At 38.5% G+C, this 16,014-nt stretch overlaps 1 protein-coding gene across 3 annotated transcripts in view; it reads right to left on the reverse strand.

Annotated features, from left to right (window-relative positions):
- Positions 1 to 16,014, reverse strand: part of rptor (regulatory associated protein of MTOR, complex 1) — a 188,282-nt gene that overhangs the window by 153,653 nt on the left and 18,615 nt on the right. For all 3 annotated transcript variants that reach the window (XM_077571008.1, XM_077571009.1, XM_077571006.1), the window contains exon 4: positions 13,609 to 13,691. In XM_077571008.1, coding sequence (XP_077427134.1) covers positions 13,609 to 13,691 — 83 coding nt within the window. The remainder of the gene's footprint in view (positions 1 to 13,608; positions 13,692 to 16,014) is intronic.

A 16,014-nucleotide genomic window follows, 5' to 3' on the forward strand; every position in this document is an offset into this window, starting at 1 on the left:
TAAAGCTTTTGCACTAGGGCTTAACAATTTATCATTTTGGGGTCGAAATTGTGATGGTTTTGTCATGTCCAGGCAGCACTTTCTTAACCCATTTGTGCCCAGATTTCTTTGGGAGTTGTAAGGCAGAAGGAACAGGAAGCAGATGATGTCATGAGGACATGCTTGGAAACAATATTTTATAAACAAAAACATTTGTCTAAGTTGTCTACTAGCATACAAGTGGAAAAAGTTGCATTTAAGGTCTCATTTTATTCAACTTTTCAACATATTAAAATAGTTCTCAAATGTGTAGAAGACATGTCTGTGAAATGCATTCGTCAAAATTGACTTTGGATCAAATATTTGTGCTGTCCCTATGTCATCCAAAAAAACGCTCTATTCAGAACAGCCTGTTTTAGAGGTGTATCACTTTTATGTAAATAGCTGCACCAGGCCACGCCTAGACCACACCCTTCTCTCTCGAAGGGGCAGTGATTTTGGTCATTGTAGCCATGTGCTAATGCTGTGAATGGAAACGACTGGCCAAGGGAGCAGAAGAAAAGAAAAATACAGACATATTATTATTATCAAACTATTTTGATATGTGGAAAAGTGGGATAACGTTTTACCATAAGAAAAAGTAGCATAATGTTACTACAAAGACTATGTTGTAGTGTTAGTTTGTGATTGTTTAGGCAATGGTTATTTTGCCGTAACCGGCAACTCTTTCGCGAAAATTATTTTGCCGTGAATGTCGCAACATGCAAGCCGTCTCATTAAAACCACTTAGCGGCCGGTTAGCATCACAAAGTCATGTCAACTAGGTGGCGAGTTGCCAGTCACGGCAAATTAACCAGCACTTATTGTATCTTGACAAAACAATACACAACCGCTTCATATTATCCAACCACCGTGCTTTATCATATCGGACCTCTTGTAACCAAACAACCTTAACACGACAAATGTAGCTCTCACTAAAAATACACCAGTAATATGGTAGAAGGTGCACATCTTATTAGGAAGGATAGGAAGGAAGGCTATATCAAAAATGTTAAATTTACATCTTTCCCGTTTGCAGTCGTGTCACACTGTTGGGACAGATCCATTATGTTTAAACGTGTTGCAAATCTGGATTCACTAACAAAACAGTCCTTTGAGAAATGTTGTCGGTACACGTCCTTCAAAGATAAAATTAATCCATTGTCTACTCAAAGACTTGGGATGAAGGAATCAACCACTTTAACCTCTCCACGGAGCATTTGCAAGCAGAAAAAGAGAAAAAGAAAGACGCAGCCAGCTTCTCGAATTTCAATGGGGGTGACAAACCTTTACCAGAGTGGGTGCCAATAACCCGAGGGGGCTGGGTCGAGTGCACTTCCGTCTTTTTGACGTCGCTAAGTCACGGAAGTTTAATCTGCTCTTTTGAAGCATACATTTTAGAAAGGAGGAGAAAGCTAAAGAAGTTATGGACGGACTTTTTTTCATACCTGGTTGGATTGTAGACAGGCCGGGGATGCATATTATTGATAGAAAACCCCACTAAAGTGCATTTTCATACTATACTTTTTTACTATAAGTAGAAAATTAGTTATACACTTCGGCAACAATTGTTGCCAGTGGGGCAAAACGGGTAGCTCTCTTAAGGCCTAGATACACCAATCCGACGTCGGCCAAATGTGACTGGCGCCTACCCCCTGTGGCGTCGGCCCACGCATCGGCATGTCGCATAGAAAAAGGATGTACATACACGCCACACCGACAATTGCATAACTTTACAGGGCTTTAAGTTAAAAAAAAATCCTGAGCCTGAATTTTTTCGGCCGAGCGGTGGGTGCAGTGTCCAACGTGCCAATTCGTTGTTGGACCGAAATCAAGCCATTACTATTAGAGTCGTCGCCGTGGATGGACTGGGCCTTTGGGAAACTCATGAAATTCCTGATGGCCAGTCCTCCCCAAGCGTCAGGTCATCTCTTTCATTATTAATTTATATTATGTATAAGTACAGTACAGCACTGCGGGTTGCAGCCCCCTTATGTTCTGCAGCTATCAAATACTTTGGTATTCAAATATTCTATGGAAAATTCTATTGAATAATCACGTATTTGGATAGAAATAATATTTACGCATGGTGAAAGAACAATTATGAGTAAAGAAGACATTAATAATATATTTTCACTTACTAATGATCAACCAACTTTCATTTCTAGATAATCAACATATTTATTTATATATTTTTTTTACTTAATTTTAAATTGTGCTTAACAGCACATTATTTTCCTCTCTAGAAAGTTAGAGAGATTTTAGAGAAGTCTCTCCCAATGGATTTTGGAATGACCTTCCGTTAAATATTAGGCAACCTCCCCTCTCCACCCACTCTTAAAACACATTTCTTTTCTTTGGCATTTGACTAGGCATGAGACTCATCGTTTCACTATTTTATGGTGCCCGCTGTATTTTGTTATTAATTTATTTATTTTATTTACTTACCTACTTTATATACTTACCTACTTGACTTATTCATTTACCCACTTAAGATAATTATTAATTTATTTTGTGTTATTTTTGCTTTACCCGTCTTTATTCCATGACTGATTTCTACTCCGTGTACAGCACTTTGTATGAAATGAAATTTCCAGTTTATGGTTTGTGAGACAGAGTGACGTCAGTACCACAGTTGTGATTTTGCCGACCGTCAACTGCACAATTGAGTGAGCACAGTTTATTAAACTGATCTCTAGGAACAGCAACTGTGTCCGGCTGTGAGAATCAAAGTGTGCAAATCATCCCGTCGATTAGACTGCCTTTGAAAAGTAGTCCGATAGCTACAGCCGCTAGTACCGTCAGCACGCCAACACTGTAGACGCCCAAAACACTGGCAACAGGCACCGTGCAGTACAATGTCAGCGTAATTAATTCTTCTTTTAGTGCCCTTAATTGGCGATCGAACGTGATTTCTGTACAAAGTTGTTTTGTTGACTTTGCTTGCAATAGTTTATGACGGCAATAAGGACGGCAGGCAACGGCAACGTTCCGGATCCCGAGTAAAGTCATCCATTGCGCCGCGACTGGCAAAACGCTCCCGGGAAAACTTCAACATAAAAGTGTTTCTTGGCATTGCGCTCCACATATTACTTTGTATGTGAAGGTTTATTTTGAAGTTGGCCTTCTCTCCGCATTGGGAGTGTTTCAGCCAGACGTGTCCAATATTCCCCACATGTAAACTGTTTACTTCACTGGATTTGTCATTGTGCTGGTGGCTCAGAGTACTTTAAGCCCTGCTTTAGCGCATGCGCAAGAAGTAATTCCTAGTGTTGTTCCGATACGATATCGGCAGAGGCCCCAATACTGCATAAGAACTGTGTTATCGGCATCGGCAAGTACTAACAAGTGACATGCCGATACTATTATTTCCAACGCTAATATAGGACTTTGGATAAAGCATCTTGTGTTTTACTGATGTGTGATGTATTCACTGCATGCCAAGCTAGGATATCCTATTGGCCCTTGTATGCTCTGAACCAATGGCAGGGCAGCTTTTTCATGTTGAAAAAAACAACAACCCAGGTATCGGAACAGTATCGACATCGGCCGATACTGCAAAACTGGGAATCGGAATTGGTATCAGGGGCCAAAAAACAATATCGGAACAGCACGAGTAATGCCCCTCCATACCATCGGCGGCGGTAGTCATTATTCCTAAAGGCAACCGGAAACCTCTTTACGGGGGCGGGATATAAAAACGGAAACAATGCATACCAAATACTTTTTCTCTCACAATGTCCTCCCATGTGAATGAAACCCTCCAGCTTTTTGCACAGTATTGTATAATGCTGTCATTGTCAACCTTCTCTCTTGTGATTGCGATATCCAGTCGCGTCCCCATGTTATGCCATAGTTTGAACCAAAGAGATGAAGTCATCTTCCAGATCTTCTGTCCAGACAGACATTGTGCAAAAGGGTACAGGGTACAGCAGGGTGACGATGCACAAAATGAGCGGGGGGGAAAATGGTCTTTCCATCAGTACTGTTTATCCGCCTTCTCACTTCCTCTTCTTGCCCCGTGCACTGATTCGCTAGTTAACAGCTCAAATGCCCCGACGCCGATTCAGCATGTTAAATTTGCTGTCTATGCGCATAAAGGGCGCATAACACTCAACAACACATCACTTCAGAAAGAATGTGACTAACTCCCGTGTCCCAGAGGCTAAAAACAATGAACTAATCGTCCTCTTCATTGAATCCACGCTTGTAATAAACCACAAGTCCCCAAACTCGCAACTCCGCTTGATCAATAATCATTCTGTATGCATCAAGACAATCTACGTACATAATCCATCCAGGCACAATGAGAGAGAAAAAATTTAATATTTGGGTGGGATATTTGAGATAAGCAAGAGTGAGAAATGATCCATGTGTGCAGTCCAATGTGATTTTCCACAAGGACATGAGAGCCTAACATTAGAGATGTATTGGCAGGATGTCCGTAAATCCTCCAGTGATCTAATGGTTTTCTACGTGGCTCCGAATGGACTGAGTGCATGAGGAGAGACTACGGAAGATCATTAAACTAGCTTCCGCAAGACGTTATTCACTCTCCAGCTGCCTGCTAACACTTAATTGAGCTCAAATGGCCAACCTAAGTCTGAAATTTGGCAAATTCCAAGCGTTTTATTTTAAGACATTCCTTTAGTTAAACGCATAGTCTCAGGAGACATTACCCTTATCTTCTACGTGCCGTACAGTGCACGACATCAGTTGTAATTAGCCTCACTTTTATTTTTTCAGACATAGAAACCAATAAAAAATGTTCAAAAGACTGTCAAGCGATTAATATACATTACACAATTATAAATAATTTTGGATATCAATGTTTTTTAAAGTCATGACACGTGTGTAAGTAGGGATGTAACAATATATACTGTATATCTCATGGTTTTACCATGATATTAATCTCACAATATGATAATTACTGCGATGATATGAGAAAAATCAAAGTATTGCAGGAAGGTTCATGGTACAGGTCGGGCGGAGAGGCGCACGCCGGAGAAACTAAAGTCTTCTCTTTTTCTTGCTGGTCGAGTTCTTTGATAGGCTTCTTTGATAGGCTTTAGTTATTTCAGTGTGTTTTCCCACAGTTTTTTGTGGAAAAGACATCTTCAAATGATATATTACTGTGCATTTCTATCCCTGTCCATCCAATGTTTACATTTGTAGTGACTTGCCCAAGGACACAAGGACACATGACTTGGAGAAAGCGGGATTTGTACAGCTGACCCTTCAGTTACTGGACATCCTGCCTTACCTGAGCCGAGCCACGGCTGCCACGGACTGACTTCCTGTGTCCACACAATTACCAAATAGTTCTCTCTCTCTCTCTCTTTTTTTTTTTTTTATCAACTCAGTTACATCCAGCATGACCAGCCTTTTGTCCACTATATTCCTGCATTCAGCAAAGTATTTCAGACATGTGGGCCCGGCAGCCAATAATCAGTGTACTTCTTGTGAAATGGTCACATGGGTTGTCACTTGTATACTGTAACAAGGAAGTGGAGAGAGCGCAGTAGCAGCAAAGCCAAGCAACATGCATTGCCAAACCAAAATTATTATTTTATACCAAGGCAAGACCATGGTGATGGAGGCACTTTTTCTCCGGCAATATTGTGATATTGTGAATACAGTGAAATACCTATTGGGTAGATCCTAATTTTTGACCCACATACACTCCCTTTAAAAATATTAGAACAGTCAAGTCAAGTATTTTTGTTCTAGATCAGGAGTTGGCAATTATAAGTTTGAAGATGATGGTGCTCTGGTAACATTTTTTTATGTGAACCCAAGCGGTTCAGAAAATAAATATATAAATAAATGCATGGATGGACATAATATTCTTTTTTGGTGGCCCAAAATATGTCTCACAGCCACCAATGTGAGACACTTGATTTCGTGAGACACAAAAATTCACTGAGCTATTGGACGGCCAGTAGATAGACCTTCGGATAAATCCAAAGAAAAGTTTCCGAAGAAAAATGAATGTTTAAAGCTATGTGCTACATGAACGATATTAAAAGGTATGGTCTGAACGATTTGTGATGGCCCGTCCAGGACACTTCTGGGCGGCGACTCAACATTTTCAAGTTACTTTTAATAAATTTATTTAATAATGATTTTGAGATTTTAAAAAGAAAATTCAAAAAATCATATGTGAAACACTGCAGCCGTTATGTCATGCATGGGCTTGCAAGGCTTGTTATTGGAAAGGCTCACTAATCTTCATGAAACACCTGATATGGAAGCAGCAAATTGAACTCATGGGTCCTCATAAACATTTAGTTTGCCAATGGCAAGTAATCTAGAGCAAAACTGAGAGAGATCCTTCATAATGTAGCCCTATAAAGACCCGATACACAATGCCAGAATAGAAATATTGGTCACTAAGCCGATTAAAATAATTGAAATAGCAATATACCGGTACGCAAAGGATTAAGGTTTAAAAGTAAATTACTAGTGCTAGACAGTAGGGATGCACGATAATATTGGTGGCCGATAATTATCGCAATTATCGACTAATTTGACGTTATACAGATAAACCAGATAATAAAGAAATCCGCCGATAATAATAGACTTGCCGCGTTGGTCCATCCGTTGTGGTTATGGCTCAAGATGCGTCTCCCCAAAATGTTACCCTCACAGTTTTTTGTTGAATTTTTAAAACATATTTTGTTTTGGCAAACTCAAAATTAGTTACTGGTTGTCTTTGAAGCAGAGATATCAATAAAATTCAGCTTCATGGTGTGTTTTGATATACTTGTACTTATAGTAGGACTCAAAAGTATATTTGTATTCAAGTTAATTTTGCAAACAATTATTGGCTTACTTATCGGTTATCAACATCGGCACGTTCTAATTTAGTGGTTAATCGGTATCGGTTGAAGATACCATTATCGTGCACCCTGCTAGACAGTGTATCTCCGTGGCTCACAGAGAGGCTGGTGAAGGAACATCATTGAATCCAATGTTTTCCACTGCCCACAAGTAGAATACAACTAACCATCAGAGGGAAGGTCAGCACCTACAATCATATCAGAGTAACTTTTTTTTTAACAAACCTTTATTTAACCAGGTAAAAATGTTTGAGAACTAGTTATTACTCATTTACAAACATGGCCTGGACAAATTTGCTGAAATTTTCAGAGAGATGAAGCTTGTGTTGCACACTACAAAAAAATAAAACAAAAACTGAACCGATTAGCAGCTACGCCAGGTAAACTGTTACACTGCGTGACCCTGATAGGATGGCTTGACAAGACGACTGCATCTCTTTTCGTCGAGATTTGAGGGAGGTATTTCAAACTAGATTCCCCAAATCATAACAGAAGAAACAAGAGAGGACTGTAAATTGACAGGCAGACAAAATGGGGGTGAAAATCTTGAAAGAGAATTTAAAAGTGGAGAACACAAGTTGAGCTGGAAAACTAAGAAAATGACAGCACTGTAAGGACTTTATATAATAGGTCTGAAACAAAAGCTGTTCCAAGTGCAATACACCCTGGTGGTGATCTGCTACTTAAAATATTAGTATGTTTTGTCCAGTTCATCAAGGTTGGATGTACATTGCTTTAAACAAATTCTAATAAATAATCATCTATGTGGATTGGAAAATGGAAACGGCAAAAGGAGAGGGTGTGGGAGGAAGTGTAGGTAAGAAAAGTAAGTGGGCAGCAGGCAAATAAGTTTGTTTGCTGCATTCTCCCTGACTGTTCGAGTTCATTCAAAACCACAAAAAGCAAACACAGGAATGAATTGGCGATGATGGGCTGGCAACAGCCGCCAAATAACTTGTGTTCAGAACGCAGCTTTTAACCACCTTGTGATGAGTCTTGATTGAACATAATGTTTATGTACTCATGTAAACCATTAATGTGACTTGTTGCAGTGGCAGGACGGATAAATAGCCTACGTATATAAGGGTTTATGTAAGTAATGTGATTGCTAGTATCTGCCCAGTGGTGCGGTATTGCTGTATTGTCTTGAGACCGAACACCAACTCCCACTCCTCCTCCTTGCCACACAACCAACATTTGCTGCTGACCTCCTTGGTGAGCAAAACCAAAGCCTACATTTCTTGAGCTGCTCTCTCTCTGGTGACTTTTACTGTGTTACATCCCCTTAATCACCATTTTAAACAGCCACATTTGCTCCTACTTTTAATTGCCACTATACATTCTTCACAATATATGACATCCATTTTAATGTTTTGCAACAAAAGCGGTACAGAAACACAGTGGATACTGTTGTGATGAAGTTGCCTTTTCGATACTAAAAGGTATCTTGAATACCAATAATTTGCTCAAATTATCTTTAATTCTAGTAATTAACCAAAACAAAACGAACGATGCATTTCAACAAATTAAAAAAAAAAAAACTTAAAATCACAATTATTGCAAAAATATATATAGCACAAGGACACAAAGTTGAATTATTTTGTTGCAACACTGAAAGTGTTTTGACCGCTCGTCCTTAAATTTGTGTTGTCTTTTTGTGTGTGTTTGAGTTGATCAGGGGCAGACAAAACAAGTTTTACTTTTTTCTGTCCCCTTTCATTTCTTTTGCTTTACTTTGAATTTGAATATTGCTTTTATATTGTCTATTTTCTTTTTAAAAAATAATAAAATAAATTGACTGATTGATTGTTCAATACCACTTTTTTTTTTCAGACCAATAGTAGTGAGTATTCACTCTTGAGCTCCAGATACCAAGAACTAGGGATGAGCGAGTACAGCACTATCTGTATCTGTTCGACCATCTTAATTATCTGTATATGTATTTGGAGTGGGCGTGGTTTAACAAAAAGGGTGGCGCTTACATCAATGCATTACTGTATTTTTTGGGTGAAAAACTCCCCCAAAAATTTAGTTTGAAATTAATATGGATTGATCAAGAGTTTCTATATTTTTGGATTATTTGAAAACTATTGACAAAACAGCCTAATAAAGATTCAAATCAATGCTTTTGATCACAAAAAAGAAAAAAAATTCAAAAACGTTTTTATAAACTCAGAAAATGTATGTGTATGATGTGTCTGAGAATTGAGATTTACTTTTTTTTATCACAATAGTAAGGGAACTATTTAGAATGACTCAGAACAGGAATCTTTTTAAGTCTATGAATAAATATTTACAGAACAGTCTGAAAATAGATATTCACTGTTTTTTTTATCACAATAGTAAATAAACTATTTATAGAACAAGTTGTTCATAAACTCAGAAAAATATTGCTGAATACAGTACACGCAAGTAGAAAATAATGAACTATTATGTGGATGAACAAGAGTTGTCAAAGCAACACAGATTTCTTTATCATTTTTTGGGTTTTAAGCTGTGTGTAAAGCTTAATTTACAATATATATATTTTTATGAACTGCAGTGGGAGGTAAAAAATAATATATATTGATTCGTAGTGTGTTCAGCTGTGCATGAGTGTAAGTGCATTTGCCAGCTAAATAAAAACTAACTTGGCAGCCAGTGTGACAGACTGACTCAACACGAACCAAGCTCTGCCTTGTCAAGAGCATTGCGGCTGCACAGCACTCCAAATAAATTTTCCCACATAACTTTGACAAATATACAAAACTAAATACGAGTGCGCTGTAGAAAATTAAGGAGCAATTAAGAGATAATTAATTACTGTCCGAGTGCCTGAAGGCAACTCATTCTCTCTCTCAAACTCACTTTCTCTTTTTCAAACTCACACTCAGTACTCTCTCTCACACAAACTCTCTCTATCACACTCACTCTCTCACACTCACTCTCTCACACTCACTCTCTCTCTCTCGAACTCCCACTCACTCACTATCACTCACACAACACGGAGAGGAGGGAGTGGCCGGCTTTCTTTCAACACTGAGTTATATTTGTATCTGGGAAAAATCAATTATCCGTACCTGATACTCATGTTGTACGAATATCCGGCTCACCCCTACCAAGAACCAATTCCACAAGTACTTAACAAGCATAACATTTTAAATTAACGCAATAACAGATACATGGGAACAAAGACCTTTCTGTATTTCTGACACACATGATGATACACTGATATGTCAAAAGTCTGCAGCATAGCACCAACTAATGGCAAAGAAGACTTATTTGATGTCCCGTTTTTTTATTGCCTTAAACATATGTGGCTGATATCAGCATCCTCCATAGATACCTGATTCCTGGCTTGAAATAAGGCCGGTATCAACATGTTTAATTCAACCTATTTATGCTACTATTAAAAATTTATTATATTAATCTACAGTTGTGCTTGTTATGAGTGCACTGTATGGTGAGAAAAGGCTTAATGCCTATATAATCTAAAATACTGTTGCAATTGTTTTAATATTTTCAGAGGTTAAAGTGTACATGAGTAGAGATGTGCATGTGAATTCTGGTGACGAGTCAAAGGATTGTTGTGTCATTAAGTGATGTTTTTGCTTTTGTACATGTACAGATGTGCTCATAACTTTCAAGCACAACTGTATGTGAAAACAGTGATCCTGAAAATTGTTTCTCACAAAAAACTATCCCCCCAAAAATCTTTAACAAGCTAACAAAAATATATCAATATGGAACACTTTTTCGATAAATGTTTGCAAGTGTACATTTCCAAATGATCAACATTCTTAGGAAATCACAATGTCCCATCACTGGTAAGCTATTTTAGGGTAGGCCACAGACTACTAATCTTGGTGATCACTGCCACATTGCCTTAATCTTGGACAGAGAGTATCTTCACACATCTTTATAATACAGTGTTCCCTCGTTTCTTGCGGGTTTATCTATCGCGGCCTCGCTGTGCTTTTTGGGTTGTTTGCTTTTTTTTTTAAAGTGTATGCACGCGCCGTCCATCGCCGCCGTCGGACGGCTCAGCGCGGCACCTGCCATCCGCCCCACGGTTTATGCAGGCCAGCGCCGGCCACAGCACTCGAGTCGAGTTTTGGGGGCACCGTGGCGATGCGGTCCCGCGGTCGAAATGGGTTTACATCTCCTGCCTCGTATCTTCATCATTAAAATTAAGATTGCCCACCCCGAACCAGGAAAATCCTCGGTGTCCTGAAGGTCTTTGGGCGGCCCGGCGATAAAGGACCGACAAATTCTGGATTTTTACCCGGGATGGGAGCCACCGCCGGCAGGGTAACTTTTTGAAAATCCTCGGCGTCCTGGAGGTTTTTGGTCGGCCGTATCTCCCCAGCTCTACGTCCAACCGGGGGCAACGGATTCGTCTCGAAGGAGACATTTACAAGGGTGTATGGCCCGCCGCGTTCCGTCCTTGCCCGGTGTGTTCGCGACCTGGAGATAGAGGCCCGACAGTTTCCCCAATTTCATGCCCAGGAACGCTCCAGCGTGCGCCCTCCACCGCCCCATGGCTCACCCCTAGATTACACCGCATGCGTGTGCATTGCGGATCCACTCTGCCGATTTGTTTCCATTTTCATCTTGTTCATATTACACCAGCTGCGTATGCACTGCAGATCAACTGACAACCAGCTTGAAGTGCTGAGACCGCCAGATGAATAGACCCACGTGGGAGGGCAGCAATGCGCTCCTGAGCCTCCCGGTCAAAATGGATTTCTCAGCCTCGTATCATCATCATTAAAATTAACAGTGTCATTTCTACCAGCTGTTTTGTTGTAGTAGTGTGTGTGTGTGTGTTTTTTAATCAATATTTGTATTTTTTTAGGAAAACATAAAAATGGATCGTTATATTTTTGTTTCTCAAATAAATGTCTTGGATATTAGTTTATGTCTATTTTATTGTTATTATTATTTTAAAATCTACAAAGGTTTGAAACTAAGAGTGTATAGGCATACTGTATTTAAATAAGAGATACACTATGTGAGAAAATGTTAACGCCTATCAAGAAAGGTGCATGTATAAAGTGTGTGGTGAGGTGTTGCCTTTAAACATATATAATAAATGGAAAAACTATAGTATGAACGAAAAAACATTTAGAATAAATGGAAAAAAATATACTCTGTTGTATAATAAGTAAAAAAATTAAAAATTAAGAAAATATATATATAATTAACGGGGAAAAATTAAGGCGGATTTCCATTATTGCGTGTAGTTTTTTGGAACGTAACACCCGCGAGAAACGAGGGAACACTGTACACAAACCTCAACCTACGAGACATAGTGCATGTTACGACAAGGCTGAATCAATGTGACAAACTCAAAACAAAAACTGATGTGACACAAACACTGTTGCAAAGCCTTACAGAAGGAGGTCACAGGATCCAATACTTGTTTAACCGTATTTAAGGTATTCATGAAAGGTTTCAAATTCGATTCAAATTTAATAACAGCAAATACATCTCAGCTGAGCAGGTTGGGTTTGCTTATGTATTCGCCACCCTCAGGGTACATTTTCACACAAGCAAAGGATATATGTTCATACAACTCAACATTGCAACGCACTTGAAAAATGTATGATGTCCAACAAATAAGTGCAGCGACTGAGACTTCAGTCCTGTCTGGAAAAAACAGGTCAGTGCCCGAAATAGAGGTCACTGTGTCATCCACCACATTGCCACATTGTCACAATAATAATAAAAACACTAAGTTGCATTAATGGTAAGCTGAAGTCAGTAATGATAATGAAACATTTCTGGTATCATATTGCAGTATTGGTTTTTTTTTTATGTTAGCTTGGTTTAAATTTTTACAAGGTATATCTGTAAGTCAAAACAAGAACCCAAATGATTTTTGAATGATTTGCAATTTAGGATAATTGTGGTACTATTATAAATAGAGGTGTCAAAATTAATCAATTAATTATCATTAAAAATCTTTTTTTTAACAAGATTTTCAGTGAAATTAGCCTATGTTCTACTGCAGATTACTAAAGAATGACAAATTGTAGAAAATAGAAATAAAAACATTTTTTTTTCTAATCAAAAAGGAGAGTATAATCTTTCTTTTGGTAGGTTCCATGTTTTTATAGCCATAAGACAATATTCTGTGGGCCTTCAAAGTTAGGTCAAAATCCTCTAAAATGGCTGGCACTGAGGGGGTTGGCTATGCAGCAAATGGCTGGCATTGAATGAAATAAACAACTGAGAGGTTCCCGCAAGAGACATAGAACATGTTATTTGCCTAAATTTGACAGTTCAGTTATTAGCATTACTAATGTCCGTTGGAGAAGGAAAAACAAAATCTCATATTTTTGTCAAAATTGGCCACATTGAGATATTAGTACTTCTTATCAAAAATAAATAAATACATTACATATACACAATATAACATGTTCCCCAAAACCCTCTTGTGTTTTTCATAGGAACTATCATGTTAGACGTAGTGGGCAAAATAATTTGAATCCCAACTGACAGTATACAATGAATTCAGTTTTAAATGTTGAAAGAACTAAACGACCTGGGGAAGACACAATGTGTAGATACACATTTTTTAAATACACTGTGTGGTCAAAGTTGATTGGTAACAGGCAATATAAGTGGCCTAATCTTAAATTAACTGAAATTAAAACATCATAGGACTTAAGTCTATTATTATAACTGTGTGGTCCCTGCAGGAAATGAATAGACACTGACTGATGACATGAAAGGGGCTGTCAAACAATTTAGACTTACTCACCCTTGGCTGCCAGTTTTCATATTGCTTCTGCAGGTTGGCCCCAATGGTCTCCAGGGCTTTCTGTGGACTCATCGACAGAGGATCTGACAAACACAGTTTATAACACTTTAACATCTTGAACTTGCATGCTTTTACAAAACAAAACAAACAAAATGTAACAGTTTACTAAACGTCAAACACCACTAAGATGTTTAATTGTTATCATAGCTTGCATTTCCAATTACCATGATAAACAAGGATTAAAAAAAAAAAATGATATTCAAAATATTATGGCAAAATTGGCAAACGGTATTAAACTAAATGTTGTGACATGGAAGCAAGCTAGGCTATTCGCAACTTATCTTGTACACAATACACCACACAGAGCAGCAAAGAAATGATCTGCATGTGGGTATGATGCGTTGTGGATATAGGCTGCAATAATTTAAATAAAATGAAAACGAAAAATGTAAGATTGGAAGCTTTACACTCGTACATATCTTAGTATTGATGAAAGTAAATCAATAAGGCCTTTAGAATAACACAATTATAGATTGGAAGAGAAGCGATCAAATCACACTCATTAGGCAGAAAAAATGTATCGTCAAGTTTGCAGAGGATTTGAATATGCTTTATGCAACAGCAACAATAAATGCTTTACTATTGGTGAATGAAAGCTGTTGGATAGATGGAAAAAAGCGCTTCTTATTTGGCAAACAGCCTCTTACAACAACTCTTGTAATCTTCTCCTTAACTTGTACTTTTCCTCCTTTTCTGTTATGTTCGTTGCGCATCGCGCTAACATGTTTTGGCATGTTTTCAGCATTTTTGGCAGTGACTTTCTTTGGCAAAGATTATCGGCGCTTGTGTGCACCCTCACTGGCAGCCTGTTTCTAACATCGACATTACTTTCTACAATACTATACACTTTGTATTCACTACTACAGCCTTTTGGCCATGGTGTTTTATTGAGCAGAGATAGAGAATATGAGCGCTATTGGACTTTCACAGTTTGTCGATAATTCTACAACCATGAGGAAATTTGCCCTCATATTAGGAATCGGACTGCCCCTAAACGGTTGCATTTTGCCCCTAAAATATGAGACTGCGCACAAAGATTTTTCATCCACTCGCACAAGTGCAACCGGTAAATCTTTTTTTTTTAATAAAGTATTTTTTGTTGTTGACAGATCAAGCTCAAAATACTTTTATCACTAAAACAATGGTGACATCAACTAAATGTTGTGATGCCGCAAGAAAAAAAATGTGACTGGCACACGCCGGCCAAACTCAACTAAAATGGGCTTAATTCATACCAGCGGCAGCGGGAACACACAATAGAACAAGGGCAATGATGCAAAGTAACACTCCGTCAACAAATGTACAATAATTACACTGATACTGTAACTGTGTGCTAAAAATGACTTTACTAAGGTTTGGGGGGGAAAGCCGACCAAGTCGGTTGGGTCGACCACAAAAATTGGTCGAAGCAAAAATGCATGTGTCGAAGCTATTATAATAATTTTTAAAAAAAACATATTTAACTCACAATCAACCTTATTGGACTTAATTTTTTATTTTTTCTTATGTTGGTGTGGGCGGGGCAATTACATGATTAATCAATGGAATAACCGACAGGCGACTTGATTTTTAAAATAGTCGTTAGTGACAGCACTAGACTTTACTCAAAACGCACACCAACATCAAAACACTATACGGCACGTGGGCAATCGGTCGGGAATGACTGACAGACTCCCGTTTTTCTGACGAATGACGGACAGTGAGAAATTCAAAAAGAAAAATGGCGGACTAATAAATGATGGACGAGGGTTTAACTGGCTTGTCTGTAGTTAATGTGTGAATGGTTGTTTCTCTATTCGTGCCCTGTGATTTGGCTGGCAAGTGGCAACCAGTTCAGATACTGGTACCCCGTCTTTTGCCCAAAGACAGCTGGGATCGGCTCCAGCACATCCGCGATAAGCGGTTAAGAGAATAAATGCATGGATGCATGCATGGATAAACGGATGCATATATTTCTTTCAACATTTATTTATTTATTTACTTGTTTCAAAATATATTTAATTATTTCACTATTTATTTATTTCATTTTGACACTCACGTTATCCTATGTGTCAATTAATTATATTTGTAATTCTCTCTTGCATCAAAGTTGGCCAGGACTTGCGCTGTTCCAGCCCCAGTCCAATTGCTTCATCCTGCTTAAACACTTCCAGGTGTTCATCGGTGACCTTTCCCAAACAGCCATGGATTTTACGACGAATACATGGGCCAGATTGTTTCATGAGCTGATTGTCCTCGTGGAAACTCTAAACCACTTAGCAAATTCACTCACTGACCGACATCATATGTCCTGTGCAGACATAGGTAATGTCAAAAGCCAAGCACCGTGGTCCGCATGTGCTGTGG

The sequence above is a fragment of the Vanacampus margaritifer genome, chromosome 7 (assembly GCF_051991255.1).
Source record: "Vanacampus margaritifer isolate UIUO_Vmar chromosome 7, RoL_Vmar_1.0, whole genome shotgun sequence".
NCBI lineage: Eukaryota > Metazoa > Chordata > Actinopteri > Syngnathiformes > Syngnathidae > Vanacampus > Vanacampus margaritifer.